The sequence below is a fragment of the Somniosus microcephalus genome, chromosome 4 (assembly GCF_052327205.1).
Source record: "Somniosus microcephalus isolate GS21.2 chromosome 4, FLI_Smic_1.0, whole genome shotgun sequence".
In the NCBI taxonomy this organism is placed as follows: Eukaryota; Metazoa; Chordata; class Chondrichthyes; order Squaliformes; family Somniosidae; genus Somniosus; species Somniosus microcephalus.
The window spans coordinates 316,053,220-316,074,268 of record NC_140990.1 but is presented as its reverse complement, the minus strand read 5'-3'; the positions used below and the strand labels follow the sequence as shown (position 1 = coordinate 316,074,268).

General features: G+C 48.4%; 1 protein-coding gene across 1 annotated transcript in view; it reads right to left on the bottom strand.

The window, feature by feature from the left end:
• LOC147120628 (receptor-type tyrosine-protein phosphatase-like N) overlaps window positions 1–21,049 on the bottom strand; it is a 395,267-nt gene that overhangs the window by 31,866 nt on the left and 342,352 nt on the right. Inside the window, 3 exon segments of the mRNA XM_085986775.1 lie at window positions 13,983–14,130; window positions 18,836–18,898; window positions 18,900–19,034. Of these exon segments, the coding sequence (XP_085842901.1) occupies window positions 13,983–14,130; window positions 18,836–18,898; window positions 18,900–19,034 (346 nt within the window).

The following is a 21,049-nucleotide window of genomic DNA, read 5'->3' as shown; positions in this document are numbered from 1 at the left end:
ATACTCACTCAGCATCCACAGCCCTCTGGGGCAGAGAATTCCAAAGATTCACAACCCTGAGTGAAGAAATTCCTCCTCATCTCAGTCTTAAATGGCCGACCCCTTATCCTGAGACTATGCCCCCTAGTTCTAGACACTCCAGCCAGGGGAAACAACCTCTCAGCATCTACCCTGTCAATCCCCCTCAGAATCTTGTATGTTTCAATGAGGTCACCTCTCATTCTTCTAAACTCCAGAGAGTATCGGCCCATTCACTCTCATCATAGGACAACCCTCTCATCCCAGGAATCAATCTAGTGAACTTTCATTGCACCGCCTCCAAGGCAAGTATATCCTTCATTAGATAAGCAATACAGTTAATGCTAAACCTACATAAATCAGCTGGAGTAGTAGGAAGGATGTCAAGGCCTTGGAGAGGGTGCAGAGGAGATTTACGAGAATGGTTCCAGGGATGAGAGACTTCAGTTACGTGGAGAGACTGGAGAAGCTGCGGTTATTCTCCTTAGAGCAGAGAAAGTTAAGGGGAGATTTGACAGCGGTGTTTTAAATGGTGAGGGGTTTTGATAAGGTAGACAGGGAGAAACTGTTTCCACAGGCAAGAGGGTTGGTAACCAGAGGACACAGATTAAAGGTAACTGGCAAAAGAACCAGAGGGCAGATGAGGAGAAATCCATTAAACCACATCCATCTTTTGGATGAGACGTTAAACCGGGGCCCTGTCTGCCCTCTCAGGTGGATGTAAAAGATCCCGCGGCCACTATTTTGAAGAAGAGCAGGGGGGAGTTCTCCCCGGTGTCCTGGGGCCAATATTTATTCCTCAATCAACATCACTAAAACAGATTAGTCATTAATGCTTTGCTGTTTGAGGGAGCTTGCTGTGCTTAAATTGGCTGCCGCGTTTCCGACATTACAACAGTGACTATACTTCAAAAAGTACGTCATTGGCTGTGAAGTGCTTTGGGACATCCTGAGGTCATAAATGGACGTCTTTCTTTTATGCTTTATAATAATACAAAATCATGAACACGCCATATTTCCCCACATCAGTGGGTCTTTTTTGCTTGGCTTAAAACAAAGTGGGGGAAAAACTGGGTTGCTTTGCGCCTCCCATTAGCGCAAAGCAACTAGCGCCCAAGCGCGGCGCTGCCCACGTGTCCCACGAAATTCAGCGGTAGGTTAGCGGCGGCGCTAAGCGGTAGCGCCCTGCGGCACTGCGCCAACGGCGATGACGTCATCGCCGTGCGCAGTGCCCCAGCCGCGATCTTCGGGAGCGCCCCCTGACTTACCGCCAGGCGCTATGTCCGACGGGGTCAGGGGGGCCTACCTGTGGCCGGGGAGGTGCAATTTAAAGGCGAGGTGCGGGGCGGCCATTTTTGTTGCTGTCCGCCTGCCTGCGCTCCCGTCCCCGGCCTCCTGAACGGCCCCTCCCTCACCGCGGAGTGCCGGCTGCGCTCCAAGAGCCCGGCACTTCTTGAGTGCCGGGCTCTTTTGCCGGCACTCCCGATCCCCGGAGGCCCAGCTGGGCCCCGGGTCGTGCTGCGCAAGGCCCCCTCCCCTTTAAGAAGGGGAGGAAGGCCTGCAATACCGCGGCGCGATATTGACTCGCAGTGCCCAAAGAGGGATGCGGGGCGCTTTCAAGCACTCCGCTTCCCTCTTGGGGCACAACCACTGAAGTTCTGTTGCGGGGGCGTTAATTTTTCCAGGGCGCTAAAAGTATTGCCCCGGCGAAGTTAGCGCCCCAAACGGGACGCTACTCAATTTTTAGCCCAATAACTCTCAACTACTCTCCTGTATTCTAACCTTCTTGCAGACTGTGTTCTTAATTATGAATGATTTTGATAGTGTAGACAGGGAGAAACTGTTTCCAGTGGCAGGAGGGTCGGTAACCAAAGGGCAGAGATTGAAGATAATTGGCAAAAGAACCAGAGGGGAGATGAGGAGAATGTTTTTTAATGCAACCAGTTGCTGTGATCTGGAATGCGCTGCCTGAATGGCCGGTGGAAGCAGATTCAATAGTAACTTTCAAAAGGGAATTGGATAAATACTTGAAGGGGAAACAATTGCAGGGCTACGGGGAAAGAGCAGGGGGGAGTGGGACTAATTGGCGAGTTCTTTCAAAGAGCCGGCACAGGCACGATGGGCTGAATGGCCTCCTGCTGTGCTGTGTCAGTCAATGCTCATGGGTGGATTATTTGAAACTCTCCCCTCCCCCCAACCAACCGCTCCAGCAAGACCACAAGGAACCTGGCTAGGAACGCTTCTTAAATGTTACCGATAATTGAAAGAGATGCAGTTCAGACAAGTGCCACTCATTAGAGTTGATGGGAGCACCTATTGATGCCATGTCTGTGTAATTACGGCGCTGCGCTGTTCAATCAGTCCTTGTACTGTGTGTTCCTTCGTACCAGCACAGAACAAACCATCTGAATTATTCAATTATCCGAGGCCCGAAGTATTTCCCAAACTTTTTGGATAAACAGCACCCAACTTTGGAAAGTTACTGCAGTGCAGCAGTTCCTGGTCACACCGTCGCCTCTGAGTCAGAGTCTGGTTTGAGTCCCCACTCCAGAGACTTGAGCACAAATCTAAGCTGACACTCCCAGTGCCAGTACCGAGGGAGTGCTGCACTGCCGGAGGTGCTGTCTTTCGGATGAGATGTTAAACCGAGACCCTGTCTTCCCTCTCAGGGGGATGTAAAAGATCCCACGGCTACTATTTTGAAGAAGAACAGGGGGAGTTCTCCCCGGTGTCCTGCCCAATACAGGAAACTTTGGTTTATCTGGAGGTTGTATGTCCGGAAACCTCGATCTACCGGCAGAAATCAGGAGCCGTTTTGTTAGGTTTTTTTTCTTCTCGTGGCTTTGTTTTCAACAGTCAGGCTCTGGAAAGTCTCTCTGAAGCTGTTGCTAAGCTACAGAGACGCTTCCAAGGTACGGGCCGACTGTTTACAAGCTGTTGCTAAGCAACAGTGTTTGTTGTCAGATACGGAGATGAAAACCTCCGTATGCTTCAACATTAACTTTGTATGTCCGGCAGTTTTGATAGATCGGCAACAGCTCGGTCCCGTCGGTGCCGGATATCTCAAAGTTTCCTGTATTTATCCCTCAACCAACATCACTAAAAAAACAGATGATCTGGTCATTATCACATTGTTGTTTGTGGATAAGTATTGGCCAGAACACCGGATAGAATTCTCCCACTCTTTTACTTCTATCCGGGAGGGCTAGACGGGGCCTCGGGTTAATGGGCAACATAATTTCTGTTTATCCCAGTAATCCATACCTGCAAAAAAACAAATAAAGCAACCCCAGACACAACTTAAGGCAGTGGGTCGACCTTGTCTGACAGCCTGTGACTCTCTCTAGCTCCAGTGACATATGGTTGATGAAGTCCAGTGGATAGATTACTGCATGGAATCATAGAATGACACAACACAGAAGGAGGCCATTCGGCCCATCATACCTGTGCCGGCTCTTTGAAAGAGCTCTCCAATTAGTCCCATTCCCACCGCCTGCTCTTTCCCCACGGCCCTGCAAGTTTTTCCTTTTCAAGTATCTAATTTCCTTTTGAAAGTTACTATTGAATCTGCTTCCACCGCCCTTTCAGGCAGCGCGTTCCAGATCACAAAAACTCGCTGCATAAATTTTTTTTTTCCTCATCTCGCCTCTGGAGCCTTTGCCAATTACCTTAAATCTGTGTCCTCTGGTTGCCAACCCACTGGAAACACTTTCTCTTCATTTACTACTCTAAGGATAAGGGGTAAGCCATTTAGGACTGAGATGAGGAGGAATTTCTTCACCCAGAGAGTGGTGAACCTGTGGAATTCTCTACCACACAAGACAGTTGAGGCCAATTCATTAAATATATTCAAGAAGGAGTTGGATATATTTCTCAAGGCTAAAGGGATCAAGGGGTATGGGGAGAAAGCAGGGACAGGGTACTGAATTTGGATGATCAGCCATGATCTCATTAAATGGCGGAGCAGGCTCGAGGGGCCGAATGGCCGACTCCTGCTCCTATCTTCTATGTTTCTATGTTTCTATTACTCATTCAAAACCCCTCATTATTTTGAACACCTCTATCAAATCTGCTCTTAACCTTCACTGCTCTAAAGGAGAACAATCCCAGCTTCTCCAGTCTCATGAAGTCCCTCATCCCTGGGACCATTCTAGTAAATCTCCTCCGCACCCTCTCCAAGGCCTTGACATCCTTCCTAAAGTGCGGTGCTCAGAATTGGACTCAATACTCCAGCTGAGGCCAAACCAGAGATTTATAAAGGTTCAGCAATAGCTTCCTTGCTTCTGTACACGATGCCTCAATTTATAAAGCCCAGGATCCCGACTGCCTTTGCTGAGCTCAGGTAGTTAATGGGTGTTTGTGCCACTCACTGTGACACTAAAGCACCAGAGCTGAAGGTTCTGAGTCCAGTCTCCGAGCGAGGCTGGCCGAGCCAACCCAGAGTGACACCAGGGGGCGTTACAATTGGCTTCAACGCCTCGACCAGGGAGGTGGAATCGACCAGGGTTCCCACTCCTGATCGTGATCCAGCGATACTTGCTCGATCAATGGAATGTAGGAACAGGAGGAGGCCATTCAGCCCCTCGAACCTGTTACATTAGGAACAGGAGGAGGCCATTCAGCCCCGCAAGCCTGTTACATTAGGAACAGGAGGAGGCCATTCAGCCTCTCGAGTCTGTTACATTAGGAACAGGAGGAGGCCATTCAGTCATAGAAACATAGAAGATAGGAGCAGGAGTAGGCCATTCGGCCCCTCGAGCCTGCTCCGCCATTCAATGCGATCATGGCTGATCATCCAAATTCAGTACCCTGTCCCTGCTTTCTCCCCATACCCCTTGATCCCTTTAGCCTTAAGAAATATATCCAACTCCTTCTTGAATATATTTAATGAATTGGCCTCTACTGCCTTCTGTGGTAGAGAATTCCACAGGTTCATCACTCTCTGGGTGAAGAGATTCCTCCTCATTTCTGTTCTAAATGGCTTACCCCTTATCCTTAGACTGTGACCCCTGGTTCTGGACTCCCCGACCATCGGGAACATCCTTCCTGCATCTAGTCTGTCCAGTCCTGTCAGAATTTTATAAGTTTCAATGAGATCCCCTCTCATTCTTCTAAACTCCAGCGAGTATAAGCCCAATCGACCCACTCTCTCCTCATACGTCATTCCTGCCATCCCAGGTATCAGCCTGGTGAATCTTCGCTGAACTCCTTCCATGGCAAGAACATTCTTCCTCAGATAAGGCGACCAAAACTGCACACAATACTCAAGATGTGGTCTCACCAAGGCCCTGTACAACTGTAGCAAGACATCCTTGTTCCTGTATTCAAACCCTCTCGCTACCAAGGCCAACATACCATTTGCCTTCTTAACCGCCTGCTGCACCTGCATGCTTACCTTCAGCGACTGGTGCACAAGGACACCCAGGTCTCATTGCACTTCCCCTTCTCCCAATCTATTGCCATTCAGATAATAATCTGCCTTCCTGTTTTTGCCACCAAAGTGTAAAACCTCACATTTATCCACGTTATATTGCATCTGCCATGCTTCTGCCCAATCACCCAACCTGTCCAAATCATCCTGGAGTTTCTCGGCATCCTCCTCACAGCACACACGCCCACCCAGCTTTGTGTCGTCTGCAAACTTGGAGATATTACATCTAGTTCCCTTGTCTAGATCATTAATATATATTGTGAATAGCTGGGGTCCAAGGATCGATCCCTGCGATACCCCACTAGTCACTGCCTGCCACTCGGAAAAAGACCCGTTTATTCCAACTCTTTGCTTTCTGTCTGCCAACCATTTCTCTATCCAAGTCAATACCTTGCCCCCAATCCCATGTGCCTTAACTTTACACGCTAATCTCTTCTGCGGGACCTTATCGAAAGCCTTCTGAAAGTCCAAATGCACCACATCCACTGGTTCTCCCTTATCTATTTTACCAGTTACATCCTCAAAAAATTCCAGTAGATTAGTCAAGCACGATTTACCTTTTGTAAATCCATGTTGACTTTGTCCGATCCTGTCACTGTTTTCCAAGTGCTCTGCTATCACATCTTTTATAATGGACTCTAGCATTTCCCCCACTACCGATGTCAGGCTTACCGGTCCGTAATTCCCCGTTTTCTCTCTACCACCTTTTTTGAATAGCGGGGTAACATTAGCTACCCTCCAATCCATGGATACTGTTCCAGATTCCATCGAATGTTGGAAGATGATCAGCAATGCATCTACTATTTCTATGGCCACTTCTTTAAGTACCCTAGGATGTAGATTATCAGGCCCTGGGGATTTATCGGCCTTCAATCCCATCAATTTCCCTAACACCATTTCCCTACAAATACTGATTTCTTTCAGTTCCTCCCTTTCATCAGACCCTATGTTCCCTGACATCTCTGGGAGGTTGTTTGTATCCTCCTTTGTGAAGACAGAGCCAAAATATGTGTTTAATTGGTCTTCCATTTCTTTGTTCCCCATTATAAATTCCCCTGATTCTGACTGCAAGGGACCTACGCTTGACTTCACCAAACTTTTTCTCTTCACATATCTATACAAGCTTTTACAGTCAGTTTTTATGTTCCCTGCAAGCTTACTCTCATATTCTATTTGCCCCTTCTTAATTAATCCCTTTGTCCTCCTTTGTTGAATCCTAAACTGCGCCCAATCCTCAGGTTTACTGCTTTTTCTGGCCAATTTATATGTCCTCTCCTTGGATCTTATGCTATCCCTAATTTCCCTTGTTAGCCACGGTTGAGACACCTTTTTTGTTTTATTTTTATGCCAAACTGGGATGAACAAATTCTGTAGTTCATCCATGCGGTTTTTTAATGTTTGCCATTGCCTATCCACCGTCAACCCTTTGAGTGACATTCCCCAATCAATCCTACCCAACTCGCGCCTCAGACCATCGTAGTTTCCTTTATTTAAATTCAGGACCCTAGTCTCTGAGTCAACTACTTCATTCTCCATCTTAATGAAGAATTCTATCATATTATGATCGCTTCGACCCAAGGGGCCTCGTACAACAAGATTGTTAATTAATCTTTTCTCATTACATAATACCCAGTCTAAGATGGCCTGATCTCTGGTTGGTTCCTTGATGTATTGGTCCAGGAAACCATCCCGTAAACACTCCAGGGATTCCTCCTCCACAGTATTGTTACTAATTTGGTTAGCCCAATCTATACGTAGATTAAAGTTGTGGTGTATGTGCCTTTAAGAGCAATTATGGTGTATGTGCCTTTAAGAGCCCCAGGTGTGCGTAATGCCGGTAATTGCCACTTGGGCTATATAAGCCTGTGTATTGTGTATATCCTTTAGAAACCACCCCCCCCAGACTTGCTTAGTAAATACCTATGAACCAACTCCTGTCTTCAGTGTCTTTATCTACACACGGACACTACAGTGGCGACGAAGTGGAAACGGACTTACCTGCAATTCGGCAGCACCTCAAGGACATCGATTCCTCCAGCGTCCAGAAGACTCAAGGAAGTAAGAGAAACTGGTTTCACCAGCTGGCCAAGCTGGTGACAGGTACTGCGCTAATCCTTCCTGAGCGTCAGACTGGAGCTCCAGCGGCGGGCTCTACAGCTGAGACAGGCAGCGAAATCGGAGGCAAGCAATAATGGACTGGGAGGGTGCACTCGAGAGACGGCCGGCGCGACAAGCAGGTCAGCGTTTAGACCTCTGTCGGGAACGAGTCTCCAACAGTGAATAAACGGAAACCACAGTAAAACAGCGTTGTTATCGGTAGCAGCGGCGGGAAAGGGCGGGAAGCGCCATATCGTTGCTACAGAGAGAAAAAAAAAGCGCGGGAAGCGCCATATCTTTTCTGAAATGCCTAAATCTGGTAATATTGAGGCTTTTGATGGCGAAATAGAAGATTGGACCACATACGTGGAAAGAGTAGAGGTTTATTGCACTGCAAATGGAATAACAGATGAAAAAAAAGCTTCAGTACTTCTGAACTTAATGGGCGCGAAGACATACGGGCTGTTATGAAATTTAATCACTCCAGCCAAACCAAAGGACAAGACTTTTAAAGAAATTGTTGATACCCTGCAGGAGCATTTAAACCCAACACCGCTGCTGATAGCGGAACGATTCAAGTTCTTCAAGAGAAATCAACACAAGAATGAAAGTAACGCTGATTACCTAACCGAATTAAGAAAGCTATCAAAGTACTGCCAATTCGGAGCAGGACTATCGGATTATCTTCGAGACAAATTTGTTTGCGGTCTCTTAAGTGAAGGAACACAAAAAAGACTGCTTTCTGAAAAAGATTTAACATTAGACAAAGCTTTCAGTATGGCTGTATCATACGAAGCAGCAGCAAAAGGAGCTGCAGAGATACAACAAGAGACACAGGACTTCGGCACCCATAAAATGACACAGGGGTTCGGAAGATGTTATCGCTGCGGCAGATCCACCCATAACCAGAGGGACTGCTGGTTCAAGGGCAAAGCATGCAGGCAATGTGGTAAGATTGGACACATTGCACGGGTATGCCAATCTGGACAAAATAAATCCACTGACAGGAAACAAAAAAATCAATAAAGAAAAGTACAGGAAGGTACAAATGATGGCGGACAGTAGCTCCGAAGACCAGAATAGCGATAGCGACTCCGGAAACAAGAGACTAAGCTGTCTCAAATTACATAATGTACTTGCCAAAAAGGATTACCAAACCATTTGGGTTACCCTCACAATAGCAGGGTCCCCAGTTAAAATGGAGCTAGATACAGGATCAGCTCTAACCGTAATAAATCGACGAGATTACGAGAGGCTATTTTCGCATATACCTCTAAAAGACACATCCATTATCTTAAAAACATATACGGGGCAGAAAGTCTACCCCAAAGGAAAAATAAGGGTGCCTGTGGTATACAACGGCAAAGAAATACAAAAGTTGTATTTATACATTCTACAAGGTGGTGGTCCACCATTGTTGGGACGTGAATGGATAAGGAAGATACGTTTAGACTGGCACTCCATTCAGGCACTGACGGTGACCAGTAAGGAAAAAAACAATGATGACATCATACCTGAACGATTAAAAGACATCTTGGCCAACGCCAAAGAAGTGTTTCAAGAGAAACTAGGAACCTTGAAAGGCATCACCGCCTCAATAAAAGTGGAAGATACAGCAATTCCAAAATTTTTTAAGGCAAGACCGGTGCCATACGCAATACGTCCGGCAGTCGAGGCAGAGCTGAAGAATTTGGAAAAGGCAGGCGTATTATCCAAAATAGATTGGAGCGAATGGGCAACACCCATCGTTCCAGTCATGAAAAAAACATTGAAAAATAACTCTGAGGAACAGAAAAAAATTCGCATCTGTGGGGACTTTAAGGTGACTGTAAACCCGGTCCTTCACACGGTACAGTATCCTCTTCCGAGGATAGAAGATATTTTCGCCTCACTATCCGGAGGGAAACGTTTCACAAAAATTGACTTGGCACAGGCATATCTACAGATGGAGGTTGAGGAGACCTCTAAAAAGCATCTCACAATAAACACACACAAAGGCCTGTACCAGTACAATCGACTGGTTTTTGGAATAGCATCAGCTCCAGCTATCTGGCAAAGAGCTATGGAGCAAGTCCTGCAAGGGATTCCGGGGACTCAATGCTACCTAGACGACATCCTTATAACAGGAGAAAACGACAACGAGCACCTTGCCAATTTGGAGCAGGTGCTCACTAGGCTGAAAGAACGGGGCCTACGAGCAAATCGCCCCAAGTGCGAATTTTTCCAAAATCAGATATCATATTGTGGCCACATAATTAATAAGGAAGGGTTGCATAAGTCACCTGAAAAAATTGAAGCAGTTATAAAAGCCCCAGCACCTGAAAATGTTTCACAATTAAGGTCATTCCTGGGATTAATAAATTACTATCATAAATTTTTACCGAACTTATCAACTATTCTACACCCTCTTAATGATCTTCTACAGGCAGGAGTGATTTGGAAATGGAACGAAGACTGTAAACGTGCCTTCCATAAATATAAAGACTTAATCACATCCGAGAAAATTTTGGCTCATTACAACCCATCACTACCAATCAGACTGGCGTGCGATGCATCCCCTTACGGCATAGGAGCGGTATTGTCCCATAGATTCCCTGATGGCTCGGAACGGCCGATAGCTTTTGCGTCACGCTCATTGAACTCAGCTGAGCGTAACTATGCCCAGATAGACAGGGAAGCACTCAGCCTGGTATGGGGAGTGAAGAAATTCAACCATTACCTACACGGACAAAAATTTACCTTGCTGACTGACCATCAACCCCTCATCTCCATATTCAACCCTAAAAAAGGTGTCCCCATTATGACGGCACAAAGACTACAGAGGTGGTCCCTTTTTCTAGGAGCACACCAATACAACATTGAATACAAAGGGTCAAAACAGCATGGGAATGCTGACGGTTTATCATGCCTACCGTTGCCAACGATAGAAGAGGCACCTACAGTAGACCCAGTAGAGATATTCCACTCTAACATAGTGGAATGTCTACCGGTGACAAATTCTGCCATTGAAAGGGAGACAAGAAATGACCCTACTCTCTCACGGGTCTACGATTTAACGGTGAAGGGATGGCCAGCACATGGCGAGCCACTGTTGCCAGCATTCTCGCAAAGAAGAGAACAGCTGTCAGTGTGCCGAGGAACCTTGATGTGTGGATCCAGAGTGGTGATTCCACCCAAACTCCAGGATAAAGTGCTAAAGGAGCTTCATGAGGGGCATCTGGGTGGAGTGAAAATGAAGAACCTAGCTAGGGCGTTTGTATGGTGGCCAGGTATCGATGGAGACATCGAAGACATGACCAAGAGCTGCCTAGGATGCCAGAAGGTCCAAAATGCTCCGCCACAGGCCCCTCTACATCCATGGGAGTGGCCCTCATCTCCCTGGCAAAGGGTGCACATCGACTTTGCTGGTCCATTTATGGACTCAATGTTCTTAATCGCAGTTGATGCACACTCCAAGTGGCCGGAGGTAATAAAGATGTCCTCCACCACCACGGAAAAAACCATCACAGTATTAAGGACCATATTTGCCAGGAATGGGCTGCCGGAGCAGATATGTTCTGATAATGGACCGCAATTTGTGTCCGAAGAATTCAGAAAGTTCTTAAAGAACAATGGGGTAAAGTACTACACGTCCGCCCCGTACCATCCCGCCACCAATGGATTGGCTGAAAGGTTTGTCCAGACCTTCAAGAAGGCCATCAAGGCCATGGGTAATGAAGTCATAAAACTTCAGCACAAGGTGGATAACTTCTTATTTGCATATAGGAATGCAACGCATATGGTTACTAACCAAACTCCCGCCATGATGTTCTACAATAGAAACCTAAGATGCCGGCTGGATTTGGTCAAGCCCAACATCCGAAGGGACGTGGAGAACCGGCAGTTTCAGGGCATGAATGAAAGGCCAACTAGGGTCTTCCAGATAGGCCAACCGGTTTTGGCCCGGGACTACCGTACCGAGAAATGGCAGCCTGGAACTATCTGCACACGATTAGGACCACTGATGTATACCGTGGACATCGGAGACAGCATAATAAGGCGCCATGCTGACCAAATCATCAAGTCATCCGAAAAGGGACAACCTACACCACCACTCTATACATCTAACGATGAAGTAGAGATACCCATATCTACCTCCGATCCGGTGATACTGGAGCCCGATGAACCCGACACTGGCCTTCAAGCCGAATCAGCCTTGCCAGAAGAACCTACTACACCACTAGAAACTACTACACCCCCGAGGCGTTATCCGGACCGAGTCAGGAAGCCTCCTGAGAGACTAACTTATAATTAATTAATACAGCAATGTATATTATTTTGCATATAACATGTAATTAATAATTACTTAAAATATGATGTACTAGTTAGCTAGAAGGGGAGGAATTGCGGTGTATGTGCCTTTAAGAGCAATTATGGTGTATGTGCCTTTAAGAGCCCCAGGTGTGCGTAATGCCGGTAATTGCCACTTGGGCTATATAAGCCTGTGTATTGTGTATATCCTTTAGAAACCCCCCCCCATGACTTGCTTAGTAAATACCTATGAACCAACTCCTGTCTTCAGTGTCTTTATCTACACACGGACACTACAAAAGTCGCCCATGATGACTGCTGTGACCTTATTGCACGCTTCTCAAATTTCCCTTTTAATGCCATCCCCAACCTCCGCATTACTGTTTGGAGGTCTATATACCACTCCCACTAACGTTTTCTGCCCCTTGGTATTTCTCAGTTCTACCCATACAGATTCCACATCATCAGAGCTAATATCCTTCCTTACAATTGTGTTAATCCCTTCTTTAACCAGCAATGCTACCCCACCTCCCTTTCCTTTTTGCCTATCTTTCCTGAATATTGAATACCCCTGGATGTTGAGTTCCCAGCCTTGGCCACCCTGGAGCCATGTTTCCGTAATCCCAATCAAATCATATTCGTTTACCTCTATTTGCGCAGCTAATTCATCCACCTTATTATGAATGCTCCTCGCATTAAGACACAAAGCCTTCAGGCTTGTTTTTTTAACGCTCTTAGACCTATTAGAATTATTATTTACTGTGGCCATGTTTGATTTAAACAGTGATCAGTCCCTCGAGCCTGTTACATTAGGAACAGGAGGAGGCCATTCAGCCCCACGAGCCTGATACATTAGGAACAGGAGGAGGCCATTCAGCCCCTCGAGCCTGTTACATTAGGAACAGCAGGAGGCCATTCAGCCCCTCGTGTCTGTTACATTAGGAACAGGAAGAGGCCATTCAGCCCCGCGAGCCGGTTACATTAGGAACAGGAGGAGGCCATTCAGCCCCTCGAGCCTGTTACATTAGGAACAGGAGAAGGCCATTCAGCCCCTCGAGCCTGTTACATTAGGAGCAGGAGGAGGCCATTCAGCCCCTCGAGCCTGTTACACAGGAACAGGAGGAGGTCATTCAGCTCCTCAAGCCTGTTACATAGGAACAGGAGGAGGCCATTCAGCCCCTTGAGCCTGTTACATTAGGAACAGGAAGAGGCCATTCAGCCCCTCGAGCCTGTTACATTAGGAACAGGAGGAGGCCATTCAGCCCCTCGAGCCTGTTACACAGGAACAGGAGGAGGCCATTTAGCCCCTCGAGCCTGTTACATTAGGAACAGGAGGAGGCCATTCAGCCCCGCGAGCCTGTTACATTAGGAACAGGGGGAGGCCATTCAGCCCCTCGAGCCTGTTACATTAGGAACAGGAGGAGGCCATTCAGCTCCTCGAGCCTGTTACATTAGGAACAGGAGGAGGCCATTCAGCCCCTCGAGCCTGTTCCGCTATTTCATCAGTTCATGGCTGATGTGTATCTCAACCCTATTTACCCGCATTGGTTCTGTAATCCTCGATACCCTTACCCAACAAAAATCTATTAATCTCAGTCTTAAAAGCTTCAATTGACCCCCAACTTCTGTGGGTTGCGGGGGGTGGAGAGAGCGGGGTGGGGGGGGGGGGGGGGAAGAGATTACAGATTTCCAGTGCAGGTGTGTGTGTGTAAAAGTGCTTCCTGACTTCGCTCCTAAATGGCCTACCTCTAATTTTAAGATTGTGTGCATTAATGTTGAGTGGGGACGAGATCGAGCGTGTCTGTGATGACCCCCACGGTCAACCAGCCCAGCCGACCCTCACTCTCGAGGCTCACGCACGGAGCGCGGGCACTCAGAAGTCGGAAATCACCCGGGGAACCATATCCCAGCGAGAACTCGGCCGAGTTCAGGAGTTGGAGATGCAGGGAAGGAAAAAATCCCTCTCTTCCCCCATCCCCTTCTCTCCCACCCCCCTCACACCATCTCTCTCCCATGCACTTTCGCCCTCCCCCTCCCCATCCCAGCCTCTCCCACCCCCCTCTCTGCCCATCTCTCTCTTCCGTCCCCTCAAATTCCCAAGAGTGTACTTAAAAAAAAAAAAAAAACCACAACCGCTCACACGTACAGGGCACAAAGTCGGGGTTTCGGCTCTTTTTGATGTTAACCTCGCTCTGTCCGACGGAGCGGCTGTTGGGCTCGGCCTGGTAGGCACACAGCGCCTCCCACTCCTTGTGCAGGCGGTCCTTGATCCTCAGGTGGTCTTCCATATACGCCTGAAACAGAAACAAAGATGTCAAAGGTTCAATGGTGCGTCAGGAAGGAGGCCTGGGAGGATGTAGCTGAACGCTCATCAACGGTGAAGCATTTTGGTAGGAAGAGTGAGGAGGGGCTGACGTAATAAAACTCACTACACACTTGGTTTGAGCTTAAAGCAAGGCTTTAATCAACTTGTTTCACAACATGGAAGTCTAGTTGTATTTCACTAGTTCCTTGTCTTTACAAAATGTCCCTGACAAGCTGGGGCCAAAGCCCGAGTATTTATACTCCTTGGATGGCGCCACCAGCTGGCTGTCCAGTGTTATTTCATAGGTAGTTTCTCGATGATGAGATTTATGACAGGGGCAATATAAACTAAATGGTACAATTTTAAAGGAGGTACAGGAACAGAGAGACCTGGAGGTGTACCTACACAAATCTCTGAAGATAGCAGGACAAATTGAGAATGATAGCAAAATACTGCGGATGCTGGAAATCCGAAATAACAACAGAAAATGCTGGAAAACCTCAGCAGGCCAGGCAACATCCGTGGAGAGAGAAATAGAGTCAACAAATTGAGAAGGCTGTTAAAATAGCATATGGGATTCTAGGCTTTATAAACAGAGACAGAGTACAAAAGCAAGGAAGTTATGCTAAACCTTTATAAATCACAGTTTAGGCCTCAGCTGGAGTATTGTGTCCAATTCTGGACACTGCTCTTTTAGGAAGGATCTCAAGGCCTTGGAGAGGGTGCAGAGGAGATTTACTAGAATGGTACCAGGGATGATTTACGTGGAGAGACTGGAGAAGCTGGGATTGTTCTCCTTAGAGCGGGGAAGGTTAAGGGATGATTTAAGAGAGGTGTTCAAATGAACGGGGGGTTTTGATAGAGTGAATATGTGTGGTAAACCACTTTTATCGTTCACTATCGTTACACTATGGTTATCACTGTTTATATCGTTACACTATGGTTATCACTGTTTATATCGTTACACTATGGTTATCACTGTTTATATCGTTACACTATGGTTATCACTGTTTATATCGTTACACTATGGTTATCACTGTTTATATCGTTACACTATGGTTATCACTGTTTACACTGTTCTATCACTACACAAGGTCACCTCTTGCCACGCTGTTATACCTGGGCTGACCACAGCTGACTCCGCCCATGGCTCCGCCTGCTTGCCCAGGTATAAAGGTGGTCGACTGGCTGGTATTCCTCCTTGTTGGATCCGATCACCCACGAGGGTGGGCTCTGTTATTTAGCCAATAAAAACCTATAGTTACTAACTTAACTCGTCGCTTTTCATGAACTGAATTGATAGGTATATCAATAGGGAGAAGCTGTCTCTCCATATAACTGAAGTCCCTCATCCCTGGTACCAATCCGGTAAATCTCCTCTGCGCCCTCTCCAAGGCCTTGACATCCTTTCCTAAAGTGCGGTGCCCAGAATTGGACTCAATACTCCAGCTGAGGTCTAACCAGTGATTTATAAAGGATTAGCAAGAACATCCTTACAGTTCCTGTTCACCTCAGATTTCTATACAATTCAAAGCCTAACTAATTCCTGTTACAGTCTCAGTAATCCATACATTACAACACATTGTAAATAATAAAGACTTGCATTTATATAGCACCTTTCACAACATCAGGATGTCGCAAAGCGCTTTACAGCCAAAGAAGTACTTTAAAAAAAAAAAAGTGTAGTCACATAGAAACATAGGGGCAGGAGTAGGCCATTCGGCCCTTCAAGCCTGCTCCGCCATTCAATATGATCACGGCTGATCCTCTATCTCAATACCATATTCCCCGCTCTCTCCCCCATACCCCTTGATGCCTTTTGTGTCTAGAAATCTATCTATCTCCTTCTTAAATATATTCAGTGACTTGGCCTCCACAGCCTTCTGTGGTAGAGAATTCCACAGGTTCACCACCCTCTGAGTGAAGAAATTTCTCCTCATCTCAGTCCTAAATGTCCAACCCCGTATCCTGAGACTGTGACCCCTCGTTCTAGACCCCCCAGCCAGGGGAAACATCCTCCCTGCATCCAGTCTGTCTAGCCCCGTCACTGCTGTAATGTAGGGAAATGTGGCAGCAAATTTGCACACAATGATGTCCCACACACATCAATAATAGAAATTAACAGATAATCTGTTTTTAGCTATTTTGGTGAAGGGATAAATGTTGAAATCTCCTCCATTTCTTCGAATAGTGCCCTGGGGTCACCTGAGAAGCGCCTCGGTTTATCGTCTCATCCGAAAGATTGCACCTCCCTCAGTGCGCCGCTCCCTCAGTACTGGCACTGGGAGTGTCAGCCAAGATTCTGTGCTCAAGTCTCTGGAGTGGGACTTGTACCCACAACCTTCTGACTCAGAGACGAGAGTGCTGCCCACTGAGCCACAGCTGACACGGATAATAAAAAAGATTTCAGTAGTCTAGAAGGTGTAATCAGATTCTTTCACAGTCTCCTAAAATTCTAGACATTACAGGGTGTAATTAGTTCCTGTAATAATCTAGAATTGTGTACATTACAGAGGATAACCAGATGGTGTAATCAGAACTTGTAATAAGTCAGAACTCTATTTCACATGATAGCAAAATACTGCAGATGCTGGAAATCCGAAATAACAACAGAAAATGCTGGAAAAACTCCGCAGGCCAGGCAACATCCGTGGAGAGAAATTATAGTCGACGTTTCGGGTCGAACCCTTTTTCAAAACTGGAAAGGAAATGAAATAGATCGAAGGCAGGGCTGCGATAGAACAAAAGAAGTAAAGAGACATTAAGAGGTATTCAAAACCAGACGAGATGGTAATAGGACAGTGGAGACAAAGGACGGCTCAGATTAGGTGTGAAGTGTACTGGCAGAAAGAGAGACAGCTGCCATGTGGGAGAGAGGAAAAAAAGGAAGTGGGGGCAGGGAGGTAAAACCCAAAACAAAGGGGTGGTGAAACCGAGTCTTGGCAGATACCTGATCAAACACGAGAAGGGAAACTGAAAGTAATGAAGATGTTTTACCTTCCCCCCCCTTTCCTTTTTTTCTCTCTCCCCCATACCCATCCATGACGGGGGGGGGGGTGAGGGGGGGCGAGGGGGGTGAGGGGGGGCGAGGGGGGGTGGGTGTGAGGGGAGGGGGTGGGTGAGGTGAGGGGGGTGGGTAGGGGGGTGAGGGTGGGTGGGGGGGTGAGGGGGTGGGTGAGGGGGGTGGGGGGGTGAGGGGGGGTGAGTGAGGTGAGGGGGTGGGGGGGTGAGGGGGGGGTGGGGTGAGGGGGTGGTGGGGGTGAGGGGGGGTGGGTAGGGGGGGTGAGGGTGGGTGGGGGGGGGGAGGGGGTGAGGGGAAATCCAACCAGCAACGCAACTCAACTCAACTCAGCTGAGAACACCCCCAACGATGGCTCTCAAGGCTCTGGATAGACAAGCATCATGCATTAGGGTGTCCAATACAACCCTCCCCACACTCTGCCTCCCCACTCACTCCCCCACTAACCCTCCCCTCACTCCACCTCCCCTCGCTGCCCCTTCCCAGCTCTCACACCCCCTCCCTCTGCTCCCCTCACCCTCCCCTCGTTACCCCTCCCTCGCTCTGCCTCCTCTCTCCCACTACTCACTCCCCTCCCCCACTACCCCTCCCCATCCCTTCACCTCCCCAGCCCCTTTCCTTCATCACTCTCGCCCCCTCTCCCAATACCCCTCCCCTCACTCTCCCAATACCCCTCACTCTCCAAATACCCCTCCCCCTCACTCTCCCAATACCCCTCCCCCTCACTCTCCCAATACCCCTCCCCCCTCACTCTCCCAATACCCCTCCCCCCTCACTCTCCCAATACCCCTCCCCCTCACTCTCAATACCCCTCCCCCTCACTCTCCCAATACCCCTCCCCCTCACTCTCCTAATACCCCTCCCCCTCACTCTCCCAATACCCCTCACTCTCCCAATACCCCTCACTCTCCCAATACCCCTCCCCTCTCACTCTCCCAATACTCCCCTCTCACTCTCCCAATACTCCTCCCCTCACTCTCCCAATACTCCTCCCCCTCACTCTCCCAATACTCCTCCCCCTCACTCTCCCAATACTCCTCCACCTCACTCTCCCAATCCTCCTCCCCCCTCACACTCCCAATACCCCACCCCCTCACTCTCCCAATACCCCACCCCCTCACTCTCCCAATACTCCTCCCCCTCACTGTCCCAATCCCCCTCCCCCTCACACTCCCAATACCCCTCCCCCCTCACTCTCCCAATACCCCTCACTCTCCCAATACCCCTCACTCTCCCAATACCCCTCCCCTCTCACTCTCCCAATACCCCTCCCCTCTCACTCTCCCAATACTCCTCCCCTCACTCTCCCAATACTCCTCCCCCTCACTCTCCCAATACTCCTCCCCCTCACTCTCCCAATACTCCTCCACCTCACTCTCCCAATCCTCCTCCCCCTCACACTCCCAATACCCCACCCCCTCACTCTCCCAATACCCCACCCCCTCACTCTCCCAATACTCCTCCCCCTCACTGTCCCAATCCCCCTCCCCCTCACACTCCCAATACCCCTCCCCCTCACACTCCCAATACCCCTCCCCCTCACACTCCCAATACCCTTCCCCCCTCACTCTCCCAATACCTCTCACTCCGCCCACCCCCATTCACCCCCCGCTATGACCAAACACAACACTCCCTTCAAGGGCCACTCTCCCTTCTGTCCACTCCCGTCACTTACCAGGATCATGTGACCGGTCGAGATGTCCATGTTGGACTGCACGGGCTCCTCACACCAGGAGGGGGGTGCTGCTGTGGGAGCTGGGGCTCGCCTGCAGGGCGTCACTGAACTGAGACGAGACGCTGCTGACGCGGGACGTGTCCACCGTTTCCGCGCGAGCGTAGGATGATTTGGCTGCCATGTGCTGCCGGCACAGCTCCTGTCGAGAGAGACAAGATCAAGTCCCTTCCGTTTGTTTATCGTGAGAAGACGGATTGCGTCTGTTGCCTTCACCATCAGCCCCACTGAAGCCCTTATAGAATCATAGAATCTCGCAGCACAGGAGGAGGCCATTCGGCCCATCGTGCCTGTGCCAGCCCTTTGAAAGAGCTCTCCAATTAGTCCCACTCCCCCCTTGCTCTTTCCCCAGAGCCCTGCAAATTTTTCCTTTTCAAGTATTTGTTCAATTCTCTTTTGAAAGTTATTATTGAATCTGCTTCCACCGCCCCTTCAGGCAGCGCATTCCAGATCACAACAACTCGCTGCGTAAAACGAAATTCTCCTCATCTCCCCTCTGGTTCTTTTGCTAATTACCTTAAATCTGTGTCCTCTGATTACTGACCCTCCTGCCAGTTGAAATGATTTCTCCTTATTTACTCTATCAAAACCCTTCATAATTTTGAACACCTCTATTAAATCTCCCCTTAACCTTCTCTGTTCTAAGGAGAACAATCCCAGATTCCCTGGCAGAAGGAACAGGGAGAGGCAATATACACTTAATGGCACCAGTTAAAGAGTGTGCAGGGACAGAGGGACCGGGAAGTTAATGTGCAGAGGTCCCTGAAGGTGGCAGGATATATTGAGAGAGTGGTTAGCAAAGCATATGGGATCTTGGGCTTGATAAATAGAGGTATTGAGTACAAAAGTAGAGAATTTAGGCTGAACCTTTATAAAGCGTTGGTTAGGCCACAACTGGAGTATTGCGTCCAGTTCTGGTCACCACACCTTAGGAAGGATGTGAAGGCCCTTGAGAGGGTGCAGAGGGGATTTACCAGAATGGTTCCGGGGATGGGGGATCTTAGCTACAAGGACAGGTTGGAGAAGCTGGATTTGGTTTCATTCGAGCAAAGGAGGTTGAGGGGTGATTTGATAGCGGTGTACAAGATTATGACGGGTTTGGATAGGCTAGACGGGGAAAGGCTGTTCCCACTAGCTGATGGTACAAGGACTAGGAGACACTGATTTAAGGTTTTGGGCAAGAGATACAGGGGGGACGTGAGGAAAAACTTTTTTTTAAGCAGCGAGTGGTGAGGACCTGGATTTCGCTGCTGACGGAAGTGGTGGAAGCGGAGACACTCAATGTTTTCAAGGGGAGACTGGACAGACACTTGAGGGAAATAAATTTGCAGGGCTACGGGGATAGAGCGGGGGAATGGGACTGACTGGATTGCTCTACAGAGAGCCGGCACGGACTCGATGGGCCGAATGGCCTCTGAAGGGGTTAAAAGTTAGATTAGCGGCTTAACTGACTAGCTGGCTGATGTCATTAATGGAGAAGTCTGGTAGAACAAAGGCAGTTGCTGATAGTTGGAAAAAACACATTACACCGATTGGGGGAGTGAAAGAAGGCGAGGAGGCCATGCATTGAACAATGGGCTGCCAATGTGATTTGCGAAGATGTGGTTAAGTGTATGAAATTGGATGAGAGCTAAAGGGTAGAACAATGGCAGATGTGGAAACAGGGCAAATGAGATAAACAAGATGTGTTTTGTGGAGACGTGATTAAGTGTACGTGACTTGGACAATTAATTGACCAAGTCCCGAAGATGTGAAGGAAACAAGATGTAAGATTGTATATCAGCCAACTGCTCGAATGTAAAAATTAGACTCCCGTCTCAGCTCAGACTGAGAGGGCCTCTCCCTGCATGTGCTTGAGTAAAGATCGCTTGGAACCAGTACACGCTCGTCTCCGTCTGCTTTGGGGCAGAGAGAACTCCCACAACAGCGTCCTTCTGTGCCGTTATGACTCTATGCCAGGGCACTGGAAGTACCGCCCCAGAAGTAGTCGCGGCCGCCCGCCGCAAATTCACTTTGAGCACCCCAGAGGGAAGCGCGGTGCTACTCGAGGCGCCCCGCATCCCTCTTGGGGCGCTGCAGCTGAAGATCGCGGCGCAACGTGCCGCAGCACCACACGCTGCGGCACGGCGCGCTGCGGTACTGCAGGCCTTTCTCCCC